Source organism: Pongo abelii, chromosome 1 (genome assembly GCF_028885655.2).
Source record: "Pongo abelii isolate AG06213 chromosome 1, NHGRI_mPonAbe1-v2.0_pri, whole genome shotgun sequence".
In the NCBI taxonomy this organism is placed as follows: Eukaryota; Metazoa; Chordata; class Mammalia; order Primates; family Hominidae; genus Pongo; species Pongo abelii.
In genome coordinates, this window is record NC_071985.2 from 93,725,954 (window position 1) to 93,748,495 (window position 22,542).

Consider the following 22,542-nt stretch of genomic DNA (forward strand, 5'->3'; position numbering starts at 1 on the left):
CCCGACATGTGCGCTGGGCGGTGTTAAAGACCCAGCCGCCAGGAAAGGGCGGAGCCAGCGGCCCCCGCCCGGCCCCGCCTCGCCCCTCTTCTCCACCCCCTTCCCTACCCTCTGACACCCCCAGCTCTGCCCCCTCCTCTGTTAGGGGCCCCTAGCGTCAGCCTTCTCCCCGAGGATCCCCCCCCAGCTCCGGGAGACGCTGAGGGGCCGCAGCAGAACGCCTCCGAGGTGTCTGCTGAGGCCGGAGGTGGGAAGTTGATACGTTATTTCTCTCAGCTTAAAGCAGCTGCATTTTTACATTTGGGGAGGAAGGAAGATGACTGAGTTGAGGAAAGGTTGCTGTCCAGGTCATCCTAGCCAGCCTCAGCCTCAGCGCTCCATCCTCGCGGCGCGCGTGCCTAGAGGAATGCGCATGTCACTTGGAGTAAGTTAGGTAGAACATTCTCCGAACTCTAGGAAGAAAAGGAAAAGGACTACCAAAGGATCAATCGCAGAACCTGGGGAGGAAGACACAGACGAGGCAGAGAAAGGGAAGGGGGTCGCCTAATCCGGCCGAAGGAGTCCGGAGAGCCAAGACCGCGCCTCCAAGAGAAGCCACAGGGTGGCGCGAGAAGCCCGCGCGCAAAGGCGCGAGCTCCCTGCCCGGGCTGGGTGCCTGGGGGTGCGATCTGCAGCCCCCAGTGAGCAACGCCTCGGGTCTCAGCTTCAGTCCCTGACCCCGGCCAGCCAGCGCCGGCCCCGGGGCAGGATAGGGCAAGGCAGGGCAGGGCTGACATCGATCGCCTCCCTGACAAGAGCATCGATTTATTCGTGAAGAAATTAATAGATCTTCTCTTAGCTCCCCGGACGCGGGAGCCGCCCGCGGGTGGAGCTGAGGACCGCGCACCTTGGAGGCCGAGCACCTGGAAAGCCCCGGGATCCCCAGCACCCAGGGCAGCAGAAGGCTGGTCCCAACCCCTCCCACCGCGCGAGCCTCTGTGGCTGCACTAACCCATCCGTCTCAAGCTGGGGAGAGCGAAGGGAGGAGGGGTCTCTCTTGGCGGGGAGACAGGCAAGGCCCCAGGGAGCAGGGGAAGGACGGCCTCCTAGAGGCTCACGGTGCTCTTCTCCGCCAAGGCCCCAGCACGGATGGCCCCCCAAGTCCCCGAGACAGGGACACACAGACCGACCGAGCAGCCTGAGCTCAAGAAGGTGACCAGACGGAGGCAGAGCCCCACACAGTGATCGCCTTCTTCATCGGGATCTTGGTCAGAACCAAGGGACTAGGCGGTGACGGAGCCTGGCGCTAAGGGGTCTCCAAAGAGGACAAGGAGGCCTCCTAGGAGGCTGAGAGGGGCTCCCAGAGGCCAAGGGCTGTCCACGTTCTCCCGGGTCGAGGCTGCCAGAAGTTATCCCGCAGGTGTCAAGGCACCGGGAAGCAGAATCTAGACACAGCGCTCCCCAGAAGCCCGGGCGCTGGCTGCCCCTCCGGCGGTGCGGCCCCACTTGGAAGAAGCCTGTGGTGGGGACAAAGGGTTGGCGGGACCCGCTGCAGCCGCAGCGGGATTTGAGGAAGCTCAGTTCTTGGCCCACCCTCCCCCCGTATTTTGGCCTTATTTCCCCAACAGGCCTGTCCTCCCCTCAGTTGTCAGGCTAAATATTTTGGCTTGGCGGGAGGGGTGGAGAGAACCGAAAGGTCCCTGCGAACCAATCTGTTTAGGCGGGGGGCGGGGAGGGCGGGAGCTGGGCGCGGCCCCTGCGTGCCCGCCCTGGGAAAGACCGCAGCCGGCACAGTCAGCTGGCGCTGGGGGGCCGCGCGCCCTGAGGAGACTCTCCCTGTGGAGTCCCACGCGCCCCGGGACCCCCGCTGCCCTCCTTGGGAGCGGTCCCCAGCCTGCTGCTCCGCCCTCAGGGTTGGCTGGCCTCTCCGCCTGCCTTTTGCTCAGAACCCTGTGTCATTTTCTCCCTCTGGAGGCCCGAGACTCTCCCTGTCACTGTCTGCATCTCTGTCCCCATCTCTCAATCTCATGCTGAGTCTCTCTGTCTCCAGCTGCCTGTCACTGTGTTTGTGTCTCTGTGACTCTCATTTCTTTTTTTCTGTCTCCTGCTGTCTCTGTGTGGGATTCCTTGTCTCTCTGTCCCTGCCCTCCCTCTCCTATCTGAACCCTGGTCTCTGTGTCCCTTAGGGCTTATCAAACCCTTCTCCCCAGAGTCACCGGGAGGAGAGCCGGGACTGGACACAAGCCAGGGCTGGGACAATGGCAGTGCCTAGTCTGTGGCCCTGGGGAGCATGCCTGCCTGTGATCTTCCTCTCCTTGGGATCTGGCCTGGATACAGTAGAGGGTGAGTTCCCAGAACTGGCTCCCAGACCCCTACCTCCCTCCCAGCCAGATGGGAGGCCAAACAACTGAGCTTGCAGCCACAGCACATCCACTTACTCTGCACTGGAACATGGAGGCTGGGGTTAGCACTCAGGAGAACTGCCCAGCAGGAAAAGCAGTTAGTTCCCCACATAGAGGTGTTTTTCCCTCAGCTCCCTCAGAGATGAGAAGAGCTTCAAAACGGGAGCGAGTAGATATCTTCCGTCCCTACTAGGGAAACTGTGATCCCAGCGAAGCTTGCCTAAAAACCCAAATGAGGCTGTGAGAGTGTTAGAAGTCATCTCTAGGGCCACTGAATGGGAAGAGGCAGGGCGGGGATAGGTAGCTGAGAACCAGGCACCATTAAGTAATGGAGGCAATGTTGCCGACAGGAAACTGCAGCTCTGAGAACTAAGGGTAAAGCTAGACTGGGTCCTGAGCTCCTGCCTCCAGGGCCCTGTCCTGTGTCTCCCCTCTTGGGGCCCAATCCCTACAGGGAGGAAGGCTGGTTTTGGGGGAAGACTGCTTTTCCTCAACACCCCAGGGCCTGTCCCCCAGGCTAGATACTGCCCATCAATATGTTTTAGAGAGGAGGAGTGGGGGGACTATATAGACTAAATGACCCTCATGGAGGTGCTGGGGGCTTGGTGGAACGAGGAAAAAGAGCTGAGGGTGGAAGCTTCAATAAGGGAAGGATTAAGAGGTATCCCCTTCCCCAGTCCCACCATTCCCCTCCAAACTGAAGCAGCTCAGGAATCCAGACTCTGTGCTTGCCCGAGGGGTCCTATGATGCCCCTCAGACTGGGGGCTCCCAGGGGCAGGAGAGTCTCCTCTTCCCATGGAGACAGGAAAGTGATGCAATGGGCTGGGTAGGAGGTCCCCTGAAGGGTGCTAGTCACAGATCCTCTGTCTGTAAGGCATAGCACCATTCCCCCAACAACCGAACCCCCTCCTCTTCTGCACAGCAGATGCCAGCTGGGAGTGTGGTTGTCAGGACAGGGGCACGTCCTTGGAGGGGCTAGTATTTGCTCAGGGGACCCAGATGTTCTGTTCCCAGTGCAGCTCTGCACAAAGCCAGCTCCTGAGGGAAGGCAGGGGTTAAACTGTGAAGGTTTTAGATTTGTTTTTCCAAATGACTCCCATCAGGGGAGCCCTGGAGAGGCAGGGGCATGATGGGAAGTGGGCGCCTGAGAGAACCCCCATCTGCCTCGCAGAGCCTGATTGGCTTTTGCCTGGAAGGGATAGAAGTGTTTTCTCATTCTCTCTCCCTCTTTTTTGCGTGCGTACCTGCGTGGGCTCAGACATAAACACACACACACACAAACACACACACACACACACACACACACAGCTGCTGGGCAGAGCCAAGCTCAGGACCATTAATGACAGCAGGGAGAAGATGTGAAGCAACCCCCAGGGAGCCAGCCTTGCCTGCCCACCTCTCTTAACAAACTATCAGGAATGGGGCCTGGATAGCGTGGCATGTGGCATGTGGTGTTTGTGATAACACCGGAGGGCTCAGTGGGAAGGGAAGTAGAGGCTGGAGACGTTAGCAGGAGCTGAATGTCAGGCTGAAACATTCAGACTTGAATCTTCTGCAGTGGGGAGCCACTGAAGGTCCTCTTGGGAGCAAGAGAGTCCAGGGAGAGAAAGGGAAGTGGGGCTTGGGCCCTAGTGAAGAAGCCAGACACATGCAGGTCCCCAAGGAAGGAGTGAACTTGGGATCCAGACATCCATTGTCCATGGTTCCTGAGTGCCCAGTGGTTCCAGCCCTGGACTGGGCACAACTGGGGGAAAGCAGAGCTGACTAACAAGGGTCCCACCCTCCTTGGAGGTGGTGACAGAGATGTATACAACAATTTTGGAGCCATGCCCCCAGGTAATCTGATGTGGGCACTGGACTAAGTGTAGCTGAGCCTAAAGGGGAAGTGATTAACTCCGGGCCAGAGGGTCAGGGAAGAAAGGTCTGACCCGAGAGGCTGAAGGACCCTTCTGAGGCTGGATGCCTTAGTAAAGAATGGTTTATCTACACCCTACAATGTCAGGCTGAGGAACTGAAACTTGAATCTTTAGCAATGGAATGTCCCTTCAAGAGTAATCATATTAATTCAGGGAACAGGCATCTAACTCCCTTAAGGCTGGGAGAGACATGGGACCTATGAAGCTCAGATCACTTCTTCGCAGTCACAGAATTCAGTCATTCATTCATTCATCAAATATTTATTGAGTGCCAACTTTGTGCCAGGAGCTATTGGTATAGCCACTAGGGTACAACATGAATTATACAAATATCCCTGCCCTTATGGAGCTTACAATAAACAAAATATATCTATTTCTATAAATAAATATATATATTAATATATAAATATTTTAGCCAGTGTTAAAAATAAATATATGGCCACGCATGATAGCTGATACCTGTAATCCCATCACTTTGGGAGGCCGAGGCAGAGGGATTACTTGAAGAGGCCAGGAGTTCAAGGATGCAGTGAACTATGATCCTGCCACTACACTCTAGCCTGGGCAACAGAGTGAGATCCTGTCTCAAAATATTATACACATACAAACACACACATATACACACACGCACGCACACGCACATTAGTCAGTGTTAAGAATTATAGAGAAAAATTAAGCAGAAGGGGGGAGTAGAGAGTGTCACAATTTTATTTTATTTATTTTAATTACTTTTAGACAGGGTCTCACTCTGTCACCCAGGCTGGAGTGCAGGGGCGTGATCACGGCTCACTGCAGCCTTGACCTTCTGGGTTCAAGCGATCCTCCCACCTCAACTTCCTGAGTAGCTGAGACTATAGGTGTGCACCACCACGCCCGGCTAATTTTTGTATATTTTTTTAGAGGTGGGGTTTCGCCATGTTGCCCAGGCTGGTCTCGAACTCCTAGGCTCAAGCAATCTTCCCACCTCGGCCTCCCAAAGTGCTGGAATTACAGATGTGAGCCACTGCACCCAGCCAGTGAAAATAGAAGTCAATTTTAAATACGATGTTCAGGCCGGGCATGGTGGTTCATGCCTGTAATCCCAGCACTTTGGGAGGCCAAGGTGGGTGGATCAATTGAGGTCAGGAGTTGGAGACTAGCCTGGCCAACATGATAAAACCTTGCCTCTACTAAAAATGCAAAAAATTAGCTGTGTGTGGCGGCGGGCACCTGTAATCCCAGCTACTCGGGAGGCTGAGGCAGCAGAATCGCTTGAACCTGGGAGATGGAGGCTGCAGTGAGCTGACATTGTGCCACTGCACTCTACCCTGGGTGACAGAGTGAGACTCCATATCAAATAAATAAATAAATAGATAGATAGATAAATAAATAAAATTGGATGGTCAGAGAAGGCCTCATTGAGAAGGGGACATTTGGCCAGACTTAAGGAGGTGAGCAAGCCATGTAGAAGGAAGAGGATTCTGGCCAGAAGGAACAGAAGGACAAAGACCCCAAGGCAGAAGCTTTGCTGGCTTGTTATAGTAGTAAAGCTCCTGTTATATATAAGGAAAAGCAAAGAAGTCAATGTGGCTGAAGATGATAAAAAGGATGAAATCAGAGAGGCTACAAGGGCTCAAATTGTACAGGGCCCTGTAGGCTGTAGTAAGATCCAGAGAGATGGAAGTCATGGGGGGTTATAAGCAGAGGAGAAACGTGATCCATCTGTGTTTTGAGATCACTCTGGCTGCAGAGTGGAGAATGGCCCATAGAGGGACAAGGGTGGAACTGGAGAGACAGTTTGGGAGGCTATGACTGTCAGTCCAGGGGAAGATGATGGTGGAAGCTGTGAAGGTGTCGACAAGCAGTTCAGATTCTGGACATATTTTAAAGATAAACCCACAGGATGTACAAGGTGAGAAAGAAAGGTGTTAAGGGTGACTTTAGGTTGGGAGCCTGACTGCAAGAATGAAGTTGCTATTAACTAAGAAGGGGAGATGGGCTTGGGAGAGAGAGTCAGGAGTTCATTTTTGCCTGTGTAGCTCATCTGGTAGAGACCCTGCAGGCTGCAGGTGAGCCCTCCGGGGCCCAGGGAGGAGGCCACCCCACACCCAGAGCAGAGCCCGGCTCCTCACTCATTGTCCTACTGCCAGTGCGGCTCCCCTCCAAAGCCGCCAGGGCTGGATGGGGAATTTGGTCTGGGCTGTACTCAATGCTGCATGCCATGTATGCCCACAGTGTGCCCCAGCCTGGACATTCGCTCAGAGGTGGCAGAGCTTCGTCAGCTGGAGAACTGCAGCGTGGTGGAGGGCCACCTGCAGATCCTGCTCATGTTCACAGCCACCGGGGAGGACTTCCGCGGCCTCAGCTTCCCTCGCCTCACCCAGGTCACCGACTACCTGCTGCTCTTCCGTGTCTACGGACTGGAGAGCCTGCGCGACCTCTTCCCCAACCTAGCAGTCATCCGCGGGATGCGCCTCTTCCTAGGCTATGCACTGGTCATCTTTGAGATGCCACATCTACGTGACGTGGCACTGCCTGCACTTGGGGCCGTGTTGCGTGGGGCTGTGCGTGTGGAGAAGAACCAGGAGCTCTGCCACCTCTCCACCATTGACTGGGGACTGCTGCAGCCAGCACCTGGAGCCAACCACATCGTGGGCAACAAGCTGGGCGAGGAGTGTGCTGACGTGTGCCCTGGTGTGCTGGGTGCTGCTGGTGAGCCCTGTGCCAAGACCACCTTCAGCGGGCACACTGACTACAGATGCTGGACCTCCAGCCACTGCCAGAGAGGTGGGCACTGGCACAGAACATGAGTGTAGGGAAGGGAAAGAGCAGGGTCACATGGGGCTGGGTGGCCACAGGACGGTGTGGGTCAGTACTTTCAGCTGCCACTGTTTTTTAATCCTCACTCATCCTATGAGGCAGGTAAGGAAACTAAGGCTCAGAAAAGTTACATAACCAATGTGGCATAAGACAGCTAAGGGGTAGGCCCAAGCCGGCATCATGGAATAGGTGAAGGACAGGTTCAACGTGGGCATGGGGGGAAAAGAATAGGCACGAACAGAGAGTAGGCAGCGCAAGAAGCAGTGTGGGGCAGTGGCTAAGTCCAAAGCCAGAGGACCTGGGTTCAAGTCTCAGCTCTACCACTTACTGGCTATGTTCACTTAGCCTCTCTGTGCCACGGTTTCCTCAGCTGTAAAATGATCATTGGATGTCATGAGAAATGAGTTACTCTACAAAGTGTCAGAGCAGGGCCTGGGTCATGGTAGCAGTTCTATGTTCCTAATCAGAGTGGCCACAGCACAGTGATCCAGGGTCAGCTGGCAATACTGTAATGGGAGGTTGAGGTTGGGGGTGAGCAGGAGAAGAAAGGAGATGATCAATGAAGAACTGAACAGGTGAGAGCAAAGGTGTAAGGTGGGACCTTTAGGATGATGCAAGGAGAGGAAAAAGGCAGTAGAGAAAGGGGAAAGGAGAAAAAAGAGGGATGGCTGGTGCAGGAGGAAGCAAAACATTATAGGAAAGGAAAGGAAAACCTTTCAGAGGTGGGGAGCAGATCTGGGGACCCCAACCTGGGGGTCTTTTCCACTCAGCTCCTGGAGGTCAGCTCCTCTCACCCCCAGTGTCTCAGCAGCAGGGCGGGCAGGAGAGTAACAAGATCCCTGCTGTATCGGCTGCACCCCACCTCCCTGATGCCTCCCTGTTGGCTGTAAACACAGCTGCTGCGCATCCTCTCATGTACAGTGTCAACACGACCTGGCTGACCCCTACCCCACAGATCGCTCCCATAGCCAGCCAGCTACCACTGTGCAGTTTCTAGGCGACTGGGCCTCCAGCCCCAAACCCTCCCACTGCTGCTTGGAGCCACCTCCTGCCCAGGGCAGGGAGCTGAGGTGGGGGCGGTATGGGCAGGAGCATGGGTAAAACGACAGATGTCGACCCCTCCCTGCACACACTCCCAGGCCCCTGGGCCTAGCTGCTCAGGAGAGGCTGGCCCGCTCACCCTGGCACCATGCCCAGCCATGATCTGGGCACCAGGCCTAGATAGGATAGACAGGACAGCAGGCTGGAGAGCAACAACCCTGATGGACAAGGTCACTGCTGTGTCCTGAGCTCTGACACCCCGGACTAGGCACTGTGGGAGGTGGGGAGCCACAGACGGCCACAGTCCTTGTCCTCAAGAAACCCATCGGAGGGGAACAGAGTCGGTAACCAGTGTCATCTGAATGGGAGGGACCTGGGTGCAGATTGAGTGTCATCCCAAGAGAAACAGGGTGGGGCCAGCATTGGAAGGACAGCCAGGACTGAGGGGTCATGGCCAATGTCTAACACACCACTCTCCCCACAGTGTGCCCCTGCCCCCATGGGATGGCTTGCACAGCAAGGGGCGAGTGCTGCCACACCGAATGCCTGGGGGGCTGCAGCCAGCCAGAAGACCCTCGTGCCTGTGTAGCTTGCCGCCACCTCTACTTCCAGGGTGCCTGCCTGTGGACCTGCCCGCCAGGCACCTACCAGTATGAGTCCTGGCGCTGTGTCACAGCTGAGCGCTGTGCCAGCCTGCACTCTGTGCCCGGCCGCGCCTCCACCTTCGGCATACACCAGGGCAGTTGCCTGGCCCAGTGCCCTTCTGGCTTCACCCGTAACAGCAGCAGGTGAGTGTAGGGAGGGTGGGGGCACCCTGGGAGCAGTGAGGAGGCCTGAGGAGGCCCAAACTGGTCCAAGGCTCAGGACATCTGCTTGCTCCTGCTAGCATATTCTGCCACAAGTGCGAGGGGCTGTGCCCTAAAGAGTGCAAGGTAGGCATCAAGACCATCGACTCCATCCAGGCGGCACAGGATCTTGTGGGCTGCACGCATGTGGAGGGAAGCCTCATCCTCAACCTTCGCCAGGGCTGTCAGTACCTACTTTGGGGCCACACCCCTCCTCCTGGTCATACCCTTCCTCCCAGACACACCCCTTACAATGACCCAACTCAGCACGATTTTCCATCATCCTGGGTCCCAGTCCTGAGGGCCCACCTTCCTGGGGCCCCCATTCAGCCCCCTTGCCCCACAGACCCATCACCTTCCTTGCTCCTGCTCCAGCCCTGTCTTCCCATCCCTAGACAACCTGGAGCCACAGCTGCAGCACAGCCTGGGGCTGGTAGAAACCATTACTGGCTTCCTCAAAATCAAGCACTCCTTTGCCCTCGTGTCCCTGGGCTTTTTCAAGAACCTCAAACTAATCCGGGGAGACGCCATGGTGGATGGGTAAGGGTTAGGCCTCTGACCAGCTCCTTCTATTACACTCCTTCCTCCAACACTCCCAGAACAGTGGTGAAGAGAATGGGCTCTGGAACCAATTTTGCTACTCACTAGCCGTGTGACTCTGAGTAGGTTAACTTTTCTGGTCTTCAGTTTTCTCATCTGTAAAATAGGGCTAATATAACATTACTTACTTCTTAGGACTGTTTTGAATATTACTCAAGTTGTTATGTGTAAAGCACATAAAACAATGCCTGGAACACAGTATATACAATATATATTACAGTCACATATAACTCTATAACGGTTGGCTATAATTGTCATCATCTGGTCCTGTCAGCTGCAGAGCAAGACTGCCTGGGTTTGAAACCCATTCCTATCATCTGCCAGTCAAGGCCTACCTATAATGTAGCCAGGATTTTTTAAAATGAAAAGAATGAGCTGGGCACGGTGGCTCACACCTGTAATCCCTGCACTTTGGGAGGCTGAGGCAGGTGGATCACTTGAGGTCAGGAATTCAAGACCAGCCTGGCCAACGTGGTGAAACCCCATCTCCACTAAAAATACAAAAAAAGTAGATGAGCATGGTGGCGCGTGCCTTTAATCCCAGCTATTTGGGAGGCTGAGGCAGGAGAATTGCTTGAACCCAGAAGGTGGAGATTACAGTGAGCCGAAATCGTGCCACTGCACTCCAGCCTAGGGCCTGAGTTACAGAGAGAGACTCCATCTCAAAAAAAAAAAAAGAAAGTTTTAAATTACCATCCAGGCTGGGCACGGTGGCTCCTGCCTGTAATCTCTGCACTTTGGGAGGGCGAGGCAGGGGGATCACCATGCAGTCAGGAGTTCAAGACCAGCCTGGCCAAAATGGAGAAACCCCATCTCCACTAAAAACACAAAAATTAGCCAGGTGTGGTGGTGGGCACCTGTAGTCCCAGCTACTCAGGAGGCTGAGGCAGGAGAATCGCTTGAACCTGGGAGAGAGGGGTTACACTGAGCTGAGATCGTGTCACCACACTTCAGCCTGGGTGACAGAGGGAGACTCCAGCTCAAAACATACATAAATAAATGACTATCCAGGCCGGATGCGGTGGCTTACGCCTGTAATCCTGGCACTTTGGCAGGCCGAGGTGGGAGGATCACTTGAACCTAGGAGTTAGAGACCAGCCTGGGCAACATGGTGAAAATCTGTCTCTATAAAAAATACAAAATTAGCCAACCATGGTGGTGCATGCCTGTAGTCTCAGCTACTCAAGCTGCTGAGGTGGGAGGATCACTTGAGCCCTGGAGGTCAAGGCGACAGTGGGCCACAATTGTGCCACTGCACTCTGGCCTGGGTGACAGAGTGAGGAAAAAAAAAAGTTACCATCTAGTCTAGTGGCTCTCTGTGGCTTCTCACGTCTCCAGACACATTGCATGTACGCCGAGGGTGTCCACACCTCAGCTGGAGAGGAATGGCCCAGGCTGAGTACTACTCCTCCTGGTGTCTCCAAAGCCTCCACAGTCTGGCACATAGCACATGCTCAGTTCAGAGAGAGTCGAGGGAAGGATGGGGGCAGGGAAGCTGCGGACCCCATTTCACTGATGAGGAAAACCAAAAGATGGGGTGACTTGGCAGACATCATACTCCTGGTCAGTGGCACGGAGTGGGTATGCACGAATGCCCCCGGTGTGCTGGTGTGAGCCGGCCACTGAGTGCCCCTCTCCCCGGGCCCAGCAAAACCCTTCCAGGAGGAACCCATAAGCCATCCCCTTTCCCACCTCCTGCCCCCACCTCCCCGCAGAGCAAGGTCCCCTGGCCTCCCCCAGGAACTACACTCTCTACGTGCTGGACAACCAGAACCTACAACAGCTAGGGTCCTGGGTGGCCGCGGGGCTCACCATTCCCGTGGGCAAGATCTACTTCGCCTTCAACCCCCGCCTCTGCTTGGAGCACATCTACCGACTGGAGGAGGTGACAGGCACGCGAGGTCGGCAGAACAAGGCTGAGATCAACCCCCGCACCAACGGAGACCGCGCCGCCTGTGAGACCCCAACCCCAGTACCGGTGGACACGCGGCCACACACTAGACACGCACACCCGGGGGAGGGAGAAAGCTCGAGGGGGACAGTCTGAGAAGTTCTCTTCAGAGGTCTCACTGGGAATGGGATGCCGCGGGGTCAGGGTGGGCGCTCAAGCAGCTGGCAGGCGCGGTTGAGAGCAGGCCCCTCGCCCCAGCCAGGCCAGACTCGCACCCTGCGCTTCGTGTCCAACGTGACGGAGGCAGACCGCATCCTGCTACGCTGGGAGCGCTATGAGCCACTGGAGGCCCGCGACCTGCTCAGCTTCATCGTGTACTACAAGGAGTCGTGAGTGCCGGGGGCGGGGCCGGAGCGGGGGCGGGACCAGACGAGGCCAATTTCTTCGGGACGACAGGCAGGTGAGGGCGGAGCTCAGCGAGGCTATGAAGACCCAGGAAGCCAGGACCCGCAAGTTGTACTCGCTGGTAGGGCCCAGGTCTGGCTCTCTTCCCTCACCTTCTTCATGCCTCCATGCCTCGGTTTCCCCTCACCAAGTGAAATGGAGAAGACAGGGCTTCTGAGAGCCCAGGAGAGCCATCCTGCTGGGAAGGCTTGGATCATTAAACTTCGCTTCATTATGCTAATGTTCTACACTGACCACACGCTCCTGCTCCAGCAGCGGTTTGGGGAGCTCCCACTAATTTGGCCGGTTTTATGAGCAGCTCTGCCAGCATTTCATTTAAGCCTTAGGAAGGGAGGGAGCAGGGGCCGCCAGGGACCACAGCTGCTCTTTTCTTTGGAGAGAGTCAACTGACCCTAACAGTAAGGATAGTGGTTAGACCACAGGAAAGACTTCTCCAAAAACACGGTTAGAAATCAAAAGGAGATATCCTTAGAGGAGGGAAGTGGATTTCAGATGCAGGCTGGGAAGGCGGGAGTAAGGAGTTCATGCTCTCTCTCTGGTAGATATTATAGAAGATAGAGGCCACCTGGCTTAGAAGCATTTCCTGTGAATTAAAATGGAGAGGACTTAGCTGACCACTGGCTCAGGGTCTGGCTTGGGAGGATACAGGAAGGAAGTCAGTTGTAGGAGACCCACTCAAATGGCCAAGACTCTCCTAGGTCTCAGTGGTAGGTGAAGGTCTCTAGCATGGGCAGCTGGAGAGTTTGTTAAATACAGATTCCTGGGCATCGCCCCCCACTGATTCTGATTCAGATTCAGTTAATCCTGAGCAGGGCCCAAGAAGCCACATGTCTAATAAGCTCCTAGGAGATGCTGAAGCTGCTGGTTTGTGGACCTCACTCTAAGGAGCCCTGGCATGACTACAATGTGAATCTCCCCCAGCTCCCCGGCTTGTGCACTTCACAATCTACACAACTATACACAGCTGTCTCTGGGCTCAAAGAGCAGAGAACCTTGGGAGCCCTTCAACAAGCTTCCCTAACATCACTGTCTTGCAGCGTGGCTGCAGCTATGCTCCCTCAGAGACACACACTGCAGATCCTGCCCAGTCCTGACTCCAAACAGACCCAGACCTGCTCAGTGTGTCATGCCTCACAGGACACCTGCTCCCATGACACCCACTATGAGCCCCCACCCCCCCAATCTGCTCCTGGACTATCCTACTTATAGGTCCCAACAAAGGCAGGCACTTCCAGCTGGGCTACAAGTTCCCCCACCACCACCCAATTTGACCTCCCTCAAGTTTTGTCCCTGGCTCAACATGAATTCCATCACCCCCTTCCCAGTCCAAAGAAACAAATCATCATGAACATCAATGTGATGTTCCATTGTCTCCCATGGTCTATTCTGCTATCTCCCATGTGGGGCCCACTGTCATCTCCCCCAGGGAGCCCTCTTCTACCCCTAAAGCCAGTGATGCTTCCCCAAGCCCTGCCCCGAAACTGGCCTTCAGGCAGCGAGCACTAGTTGCCTCTGGCCCCTTAATTTCCCTGTGGCAGTGGGTCTTGGCCTTTTAGGGTCATGGACATGTTTGAGAAGCTGTTGAAACTAGGAACCCTCTCTCTAGAAAACACACATGCACAAAATTTTGCCTATAGTTTGGGAGGCTCATAAACCTCCAAAAAACACTGGGAAGGGAGCAGTCTCCTGTTCCTGGTTCCAGGCAATTACACTTAGGGGGATTAGGATAACCTTATTGCTTGCTGTTTCTAGGAGAGGGGACTCTTTCACACACACTTTCTTGTTTTATTTATACAGTGCAAGATTTTTTCAATATTCATTGAAACTAGAACTTGATATTCCCTGCTAAGGATGAGGAGATATAGCATTACAAATTTCACCGACACAGATATCACTGTCCCTCCTCCCCCACCACCCCTTGCCAGGGTCTAACAGGTGGCTGGAGTCATGGCTTTGCCCTCATGCATACTGGAAGGACAATGACAGTCCTGGGGTGATTCAGAGGGGGGGTGCCAGAACTTGAGGGTGGGGTTGAATGACCCCTCAGCTCTGGGGATGGGTGTTCAGCCCATTCCAGAATGCCACAGAGCACGTGGGTCCAGATGCTTGTGGAACCCAGAGCTGGAACCTGCTGGATGTGGAGCTGCCCCTAAGCCGCACCCAGGAGCCAGGGGTGACCCTAGCCTCCCTCAAGCCTTGGACACAGTACGCAGTGTTTGTGCGGGCCATCACGCTAACCACTGAGGAGGACAGCCCCCATCAAGGAGCCCAGAGTCCCATCATCTACCTCCGAACGCTGCCTGCAGGTAGGCATTTGGAGGGTGCAAGAGTCAGTCAGACGCCTGCATCCATGAGAACAGGGGAGCACAGGCCCCAGAAATAGAGAAGCCGGGGCACTGAACACCTGGCCCACAGAGGCTGGAAGGCCAGATGCTTGAGTCCTAGAAAGAAGTGGGAGCATTTGCCTAGGTCCTTGCAGGACTGGGTTTGGGACAGTCCAGGGTCAATAGCTGAGGGAACTGAAGGGCCTATGGCAGAGAAGGGGAGGACAAAAACAAAACATTGAGTTCTAGGAAGCCAGGGATGAGGATCACCTATTCTTCAGGAGAACAAGGCTGTTGGACCCCAGAAAGGGGGGCTCATTACTAGATAGTATTCAGAAGGAAGACCCACAACCCCTGAGTTGCATCCTTCTCGCACTCCTAGCTCCCACGGTGCCCCAAGACGTCATCTCCACGTCCAACTCCTCTTCCCACCTCCTGGTGCGCTGGAAGCCACCGACCCAGCGCAATGGGAACCTCACCTACTACCTGGTGCTCTGGCAGCGGCTGGCAGAGGACGGCGACCTCTACCTCAATGACTACTGCCACCGCGGTGCGCAGGGACGACGCGCAGGCCGGCTGCGGGGCGGGTGGGGAAGGGGAGACGGAGGCGCAGGGCCGGGGCAGGTTGGGGAATCAGGGGCGGGTAGACCGCCTGTCTTACTAGTGTCTTCCCGCTGCGGCTCCAGGCTTGCGGCTGCCCACCAGCAACAACGATCCGCGCTTCGACCGCGAAGACGGGGATCCTGAGGCCGAGATGGAGTCTAACTGCTGCCCTTGCCAGCACCCACCTCCTGGTCAGGTTCTGCCCCCGCTGGAGGCGCAAGAGGCCTCGTTCCAGAAGAAGTTTGAAAACTTTCTACACAACGCAATCACCATCCCCATGTGCGAAGAGCGCGCGCGGCCTGGGCGGGTCTGATGAGTGGGGCCTGTGAGGGGCGGGTCTTGCGGGAGGGGCGGGGTTTGTGGGTGGGGCCTTGCTTGTGTGGGCGGGTCCCGGGTTGTGGGTGGGTCCCGGGTTGTGGGTGCTTTTGGAGGCGGTATGCGCTGCAGAGGGCACAGGGGTGCATCCGGACAGGCCTGATAGGGCTACTCCTGGCCTCCCCAGATCCCCTTGGAAGGTGACGTCCATCAACAAGAGCCCCCAAAGGTGAGCAGGACTAGGGCAGGTGCTGAGGGGCGTGGCTTTAGGGGCTGGGCCTTGGCGCTGACTCGCTCTCCCCAGGGACTCAGGGCGGCACCGCCGGGCAGCTGGGCCCCTCCGGCTGGGGGGCAACAGCTCGGATTTCGAGATCCAGGAGGACAAGGTGCCCCGTGAGCGAGCGGTGCTGAGCGGCCTGCGCCACTTCACGGAATACCGGATCGACATCCATGCCTGCAACCACGCGGCGCACACCGTGGGCTGCAGCGCCGCCACCTTCGTCTTTGCGCGCACCATGCCCCACAGTAGGTGACCCACACACACACCTTCTACCCCCATCACCGACCCCAAGGACCCTGTGCAAAGGTTTGGGATTTGATTTCTCGCTAACCCCAGAGCCTCGCTTTGCTTGCCGCTTTCAGTTCCCATAATCCCAAAGCTTTCCCCACCTCCCAGCTCAGCCCAGTTTAGCTTGGGTTTGAACATAAGGTGAGATGAACCACTTTTGGCCCGGCTGCTGGATGCCCCTTCCCGCAGGAGAGGCTGATGGTATTCCAGGAAAGGTGGCCTGGGAAGCCTCCAGCAAAAACAGTGTCCTCCTGCGCTGGCTAGAGCCACCAGACCCCAATGGACTCATCCTCAAGTACGAAATCAAGTACCGCCGCTTGGGAGAGGTAGGTGCCCGTGGGATCCCCATCCCAGCCCCATTTTGTGCCTACATCGCCTTCCCAGCCAGCTGTTCTGCGTTACTCTCAGGAGGCCACAGTGCTGTGTGTGTCCCGTCTTCGATATGCGAAGTTTGGGGGAGTCCACCTGGCCCTGCTGCCCCCTGGAAACTACTCTGCCAGGGTTAGGGCAACCTCGCTGGCTGGCAATGGCTCTTGGACAGACAGTGTTGCCTTCTACATCCTTGGCCCAGGTATACACAGCCTGTGTCACAGACCTGTATCACCGAACAGCCCTACCTGGTCCCCAGCCCACCACAGGCCCCTCCCCCGCATCCCTCCCCATCCTCACCTCCCAACATGGAAGGAGAAGCATGGCCTTCCCTCTGACTTCTACATCTTTCACTCTACCCTCTGCTGCCCTCTGACTGCCAGAGGAGGAGGATGCTGGGGGGCTGCATGTCCTCCTCACTGCCACCCCTGTGGGGCTCACGCTGCTCATCGTTCTTGCTGCCCTTGGTTTCTTCTACGGCAAGAAGAGGTGATGATAAGTCCCACCGGTCCCCACCCCCTTTTCTCCCTGAGCCCTCATCATAAAGTCTGTCAAAGGGAGGTAGATGAGACAGCAGAAAGACAGGTCTTCCATACAGGCAGTAACTCTTCCCCTGCAGTGGCATGGAGGAAACATACCTCTCAGCTAGGGTGACCAACTCATCCTGGTTAGCCTAGGACTTTCCTGGTTTTATCAGTAAAAGTTCCACATCCTAGGAAACCCCTCAGTCCAGCCACACTGGGATTGTGGGTCACCACACTCTCACACCACATGTCAGGTGTGAGAGTTTGTGCACCCAAGCTGAGAAATAATAAAGCTGGAGGAGAAGCAGGAGGCCTGGGGATGTGTTCCAGAATGTCTGATGTCAGATCCTTCCAGGGCTGACTGCAAGAGGAAAATGGGGCTGGACCTTGATCAGCTTGGCTATAGGGACTAGCTGACAGGGCAGAAGCCCCTTTACTCCTCTGTGCTCCCTATTCCCTGTCAGATCTCAGGAATAGGGCCAAGGCCAGCTTGGAGGGTACTTAGGGATCCCCAGGAGTCACCCTGACCAAGGCTGGGGGTGTGGTCAGTAACTTCCCTCCTCCTTGAAATATCCTTCTTCCTTCTTCTGATGTTGCTCATTCCTTCCTGAGAACCCTTCCAGCCTGACCCCCTCACCTCCCGTTGCAGAAATAGAACCCTGTATGCTTCTGTGAATCCGGAGTACTTCAGCGCCTCTGATAGTAGGTCTGGGAGTGGGTGGACAGGTGGTGTGGGAAAGGGAGACAGGAGAGGAGCAGAGACAGATTTCCAGGAGACCTTCTTGCAGAAGATAGCCTTGGGACCAGAGCCCTTCAGAAGAGGAGAAGAGAAGTTGGGGGGCGAGGTGTGGCAGAGAGCAGCATCCTTGTTTTGTGACCCTCCACCTCCTTGCAGTGTACATCCCTGATGAATGGGAGGTGCCTCGGGAGCAGATCTCGATAATCCGGGAACTGGGCCAGGGCTCTTTTGGGATGGTATATGAGGGGCTGGCACGAGGACTTGAGGCTGGAGAGGAGTCCACACCCGTGGCCCTGAAGACAGTGAATGAGCTGGCCAGCCCACGGGAATGCATTGAGTTCCTCAAGGAAGCTTCTGTCATGAAAGCCTTCAAGTGTCACCATGTGGTAAGGGAGAGCCAAGGGCATTGTCAGGGTCATAATTAGTGTAAAGGTCATGTGGTAAGAAAGAAAGGGTCAGAGATGAGGTTAGGGCACCATTAAGGTCAAGATTGGGACGATGGTTGGGATCCTAATTGGGGTGAAGGTCATGGTTAGGGTTAGAGTCAAACAGGGTCATAGTAGGGCCACTGTAGAGTCATGGCTAGGGCTGAGATCAGTCATGATTGGGGCTCAATATTGGGCGTCCAGCTCATTATTAGAGTGCTGATTGGGCTCAAGGCCAAAGTTGGACCAAGTTCATGACTGTGATGATCATCAGATATGATGAAGGTCATGGGTTAGGGTCAGGGTCATTGTTAGGTCAGGAGTCAGGTTATAGTCACGGTTGGGGTTAGGGTCAGGTTTGGTGTCTGAGTCAGACTGTGGTCACAGCAGATCAGACTTTTAGCCAAATGGGTCAAGGGGAACTAGGGGGTCTGCTAGGCCCTTTGTCTGTCCCAGGTGCGTCTCCTGGGTGTGGTGTCTCAGGGCCAGCCAACTCTGGTCATCATGGAGTTAATGACCCGTGGGGACCTCAAGAGCCATCTTCGATCTTTGCGGCCTGAGGCAGAGGTAGGGACCAGGAAGACCCTGGGGAGTGAGAGAAGGGTTGGGCACAGTGTGGGAGGTGGGGGCCAGTTCTGGACAGGAGACCAGCCTCTGGGTTCCTTCCTCATCAGCCCCCAATCTTGGCTCTAGAACAACCCTGGGCTCCCACAGCCAGCATTGGGGGAAATGATCCAAATGGCTGGTGAGATTGCGGACGGCATGGCCTACCTTGCTGCCAACAAGTTTGTGCACCGAGATCTAGCAGCCCGCAACTGCATGGTGTCCCAGGACTTCACCGTCAAGATCGGGGGTACAGACGGTGCCAGGCAGATGAGGGCGGCCTGAAAAGTAGAGAGACTCCCTTAAGCTAGGCATCAGGAGACCCACAGCCCTGGTCCTGACAGCCTGTGAGACCCTTGGCAAGTCACCCCCACCCTGGATCTTAGTCTCTTGTCCAAGGGCAGAGGGGTTTGAATGGGATGAGCTCTGAGGTCCATTGAGCCCCTACTTTCCAGGGTTCTTGGTGACTCTGGAGGATGAGAAGATTGGAAGAGGTATCCCAGGGGCAGGAGCTAGTGTGTGGCTCTTATGCCCCACATCTCCTCCACCCTCACCCTCACTTTCCAGACTTCGGGATGACTCGGGACGTGTATGAGACAGACTATTACCGCAAGGGTGGGAAGGGGCTGCTGCCCGTGCGCTGGATGGCCCCCGAGTCCCTCAAAGATGGGATCTTCACCACCCACTCGGATGTCTGGTGGGGCCGAGCTGGAGCACAGGGCTCCAGGGATGTGGAGGCGGGATCTGGGGAGGGGCCTGGAACCCCCTTCCCTTGGAGTGCACTGAGCAGCACGAAGGGTGCTGGGCTCAGGAGCTCCTGCATGCCCTCCAGGTCCTTCGGCGTGGTACTCTGGGAGATTGTGACCCTGGCTGAACAACCCTACCAGGGCCTGTCCAATGAGCAGGTGCTGAAGTTTGTCATGGATGGCGGGGTCCTGGAGGAGCTGGATGGCTGTCCCCTTCAGCTGTGAGTCACCTCCCCTGCCCCTTCCTCGTTGCTGATCTACCTACAACCCTCCCCCACCCGGCCCCATGATTCTGGCTCACCTCCTCTGATGCTTTGACATCCACTGACCCTCAGCTATGAGTGCCACCCCCCCATCCCAAACCCCCAAGACTCCCATTTAATCCGTTCTCACTCTCCCAGGCATAATGGCCCACGATCCCCACTCCCACCAACTGACCCTCAGTGCAGGAGGCTGAGAGTGCGGCAGGGGCTCCCGGATGCCTCTGACCCTGCTCCCCACACCCACCAGGCAGGAGCTGATGAGCCGCTGCTGGCAGCCGAACCCACGCCTGCGCCCATCTTTCACACACATCCTGGACAGCATACAGGAGGAGCTGCGGCCCTCCTTTCGCCTCCTCTCCTTCTACTACAGCCCGGAGTGCCGGGGGACCCGGGGCTCCCTGCCTCCCACCGATGCAGAGCCTGACTCCTCACCCACCCCAAGAGACTGCAGCCCTCAAAATGGGGGTCCGGGGCACTGAGGGGCACCTCATTCCCTGGCTGGCTGGCCTCCCATGGGGAGAGAGGAAGAGACCCGACCTCTGTGGCTGAGATGCCTGAATGTTCACCCCCACCCCCGCTCAGGGCAAGGGGTGGCCGAGGGTGGGGCAGAGAACAGGACCAGGGAAGGCTGTGGGGGTGGGCAGAGGAGTCTCACCATAGGAGTTTCTCAGATTCTGAGTCCCTTGGGGGAAAGAAAGCAGGGTCAAAACCGGAGGAGTAGAGATCAGGTCAGGGACAGACGTCCTGCCCTCAGAGCAAGGGACCCCACTCAGACTAGGAAGAGGGGGCCCGCCCACCCTAGAGGCCCTGCCCCTCAGTTTGGGGTCTCCTCTGGACAGGTAGGGCCACTGACATGTTTGAAATCAGATGAGCAATCAGAAGCAGGCCTGGGGCACTCTCCATGCATGTGTGGGAAGGGGGCGGGGGGTCCACATGACTGCCTTGCTTGCCACTGCTTTTCACCTCCTCCCCTCAGCTCCACTGACCAGGTGGCATGGGGAGAACCCAGGGGCCTGGGGAGTGGTTCCCAGCCTCCCCACCCTCACCTCCTCCTCTCCTCTTGCCCCACCCAGGGCTCCCCAAGCTTGGTGCTCCTTCCTCCTTTCCTCCAGGGGCATCCCTTGGAGTACAGTCACCCTTTCTCTAGTTCCTCCCCTCAATGATTAGCCCTGCATGCTTAAGGCTTTCAGAGCCTCATCTTCCTCCCTCCCCTCACCCTCACCCAGCCCCACCCCCACCCCTGCCTCTCATGGGAAGACTGGAGAAGGCACAATAAATGCTGAGGCCCGTTTGTACCCTGGTCCCAGGCAGCCCATTATCTCTCCATCTACATGGTGTTAACACTGGATGAACTTCCTTTCTCCGTCCTCTGGGACTCGAGGTGGTGACCCTAAGGCAGAGACACAGGATAAATACACTGCTGTGAAACACCACCTCCATGAGGACCCGAGCAGCCAAGGTTGCCATGGCAGTGAGGCAGGGCAATCTTGCTATTATCTCCTGCTCAGGACCAGAAGTGGTTGAGCCCGGCAGGGAACCTTTGTGTCTGGCCTCCAAGCAGAACCAACCAGTCCCCAACACCTCATCTTAATTTCTTCCCTTGTTGTGTTTGTTATATCGGTCCACTGGGTAGGTATTTTCTGGAGTGTCATAGGACAGACTTTAAGTGGGCAGACATGGGGCAGGGGAGAGGCCCTGATGACATCACCTCTTCATGCCAGATGCCCCCACCCAAGCCAGGGAACACACAGCAGGGCAGGGTCTGTGCGTCTGGCACCCTGTGGTTATCCTGGGAGGCCAGAATCTCAGTGTTCATCGCACGTGTAGAGACACCATTGAGGCATGTGGATGTTGCACAGGAGAGCCAGCTCCCAGGCTTTTCTGCCAGTGCCATGAGGGCATTTGAAAGGGAAGGGTTGCAAAAGAATGACTTCAAACCTTGACGAAGGGGGTGGCAGCGGGAGGGGCTGCCCATGGCTCAGAACTCTTTAGTTTCCTGCACCCAGGGGCTTGGGGCATAGCTGCCATGCCACACACATGCCACACGCTCTGGGTCTGGCGAGATGAGCCTTTCTGTGCACCCTTGCTCACGCCCGCCAGCAGCTGTCCTGCAAACCACAGCTCCCTCACACCAGAGTGGAGTGGGCACGAGTCTGCGTGAGGCCGTCTCTATGACAACAACTACCCTGTTACCCCCACAGTGTCAGGGTGGGCAGCAAGGACCGCCTGTGTGGAGCCCCACCCCTCCCCTGCCCTGCATTGGTGACTGAAGCAACAGTGACCCCTAATGGTTACCAGCAGAACCGCAGCTAAGGGAAAAGTTGGGGAGTTTGGGCTACCCTGCCTTCTGTTGCTGGGTCTCTGAGAGGCCTCCAGGAGGGTGGAAGGGTAGACAGACTCCACGCAAGCCCTGGCTCTAAGACCTGCACACTCACACAGAGCACACAGGCATGCCTGCATTTTTACACGCCTGCAGGGCAGCAGTGGGGTCAACCCCTCTCCCCACTACCTATGCCCCCTAACCCTCACAGTGCCGATCGTCTGGATGTGGAAGAGCTTAAGGAAGGGATTGGAAGTCTAAGAAAAGAGGGCTTCAGAAATATGCCGTCGGGGCTGCACCTGCAAAGATGGGCAGGTGGTGGCTGGCCCAGAAGTACTTCTGGGGGAAGGATGTAGGGATGCTAGGAAATAAGCTCTATTGCTGTCCGAGTCCTAGAAAAGAAGCGGATTTAACTAGGTAGCAAGATAGATGGAGGTTGGACTTCAGGAGGGACTTCCCAACGTTACAGGGAAGCTTTGGGGAGGGAAGATATGTCTCCTATCTGAGAGACAGTTGCAGACAGACAACAGGTTGACCTGGAGAAGGAAGGATGAACACCTACCACAGAGGCAGAACAGTAAATGCAGCGACTAAAATACAGAAACACCCGTCTTGGTCCCCCTCCTCTTCCCCAGATTCAGACAGAACTCCAGAAAAAAAAACCTGTAGCTGGCTGGGAGAAGACAGGTGAGCATAAAAGAAGGGAATGTTTACCATCCATCCCTCATGTGGGCAGCAAGCCATCCAGGTGCCGAGGCAAGAGACCGAGGGCACAAGCTGTTCCAGTATAATAAGATATATAAA

At 56.1% G+C, this 22,542-nt stretch overlaps 1 protein-coding gene across 1 annotated transcript; it reads left to right on the forward strand.

The window, feature by feature from the left end:
- The first annotated feature begins 1,750 nt into the window (after positions 1-1,750).
- INSRR (insulin receptor related receptor) lies at positions 1,751-20,736 on the forward strand. Its single transcript, XM_002810003.3, has 22 exons — positions 1,751-2,322; positions 6,513-7,064; positions 8,623-8,926; positions 9,025-9,167; positions 9,379-9,523; positions 11,324-11,538; positions 11,737-11,863; positions 14,007-14,245; positions 14,646-14,813; positions 14,950-15,145; positions 15,369-15,410; positions 15,486-15,706; positions 15,939-16,075; positions 16,158-16,320; positions 16,502-16,607; positions 17,292-17,344; positions 17,538-17,767; positions 18,263-18,373; positions 18,500-18,659; positions 18,977-19,106; positions 19,242-19,376; positions 19,666-20,736. The coding sequence occupies exons 1-22, from the start codon at positions 2,238-2,240 to the stop codon at positions 19,895-19,897; spliced, it is 3,894 nt and encodes a 1,297-aa protein (XP_002810049.3). The 5' UTR covers positions 1,751-2,237; the 3' UTR covers positions 19,898-20,736.
- The last annotated feature ends 1,806 nt before the right edge of the window (positions 20,737-22,542 follow it).

Coding starts and splice junctions, on each gene's coding strand:
- INSRR (XM_002810003.3), top strand. CDS start 2,238: ATGGCAGTGCCTAGTCTGTGGCCCTGGGGAGCATGCCTGCCTGTGATC. Junction 14,246..14,645: donor CCTCCGAACGCTGCCTGCAG/GTAGGCATTTGG, acceptor TCGCACTCCTAG/CTCCCACGGTGCCCCAAGAC. Junction 15,707..15,938: donor TGCGCGCACCATGCCCCACA/GTAGGTGACCCA, acceptor CCCTTCCCGCAG/GAGAGGCTGATGGTATTCCA.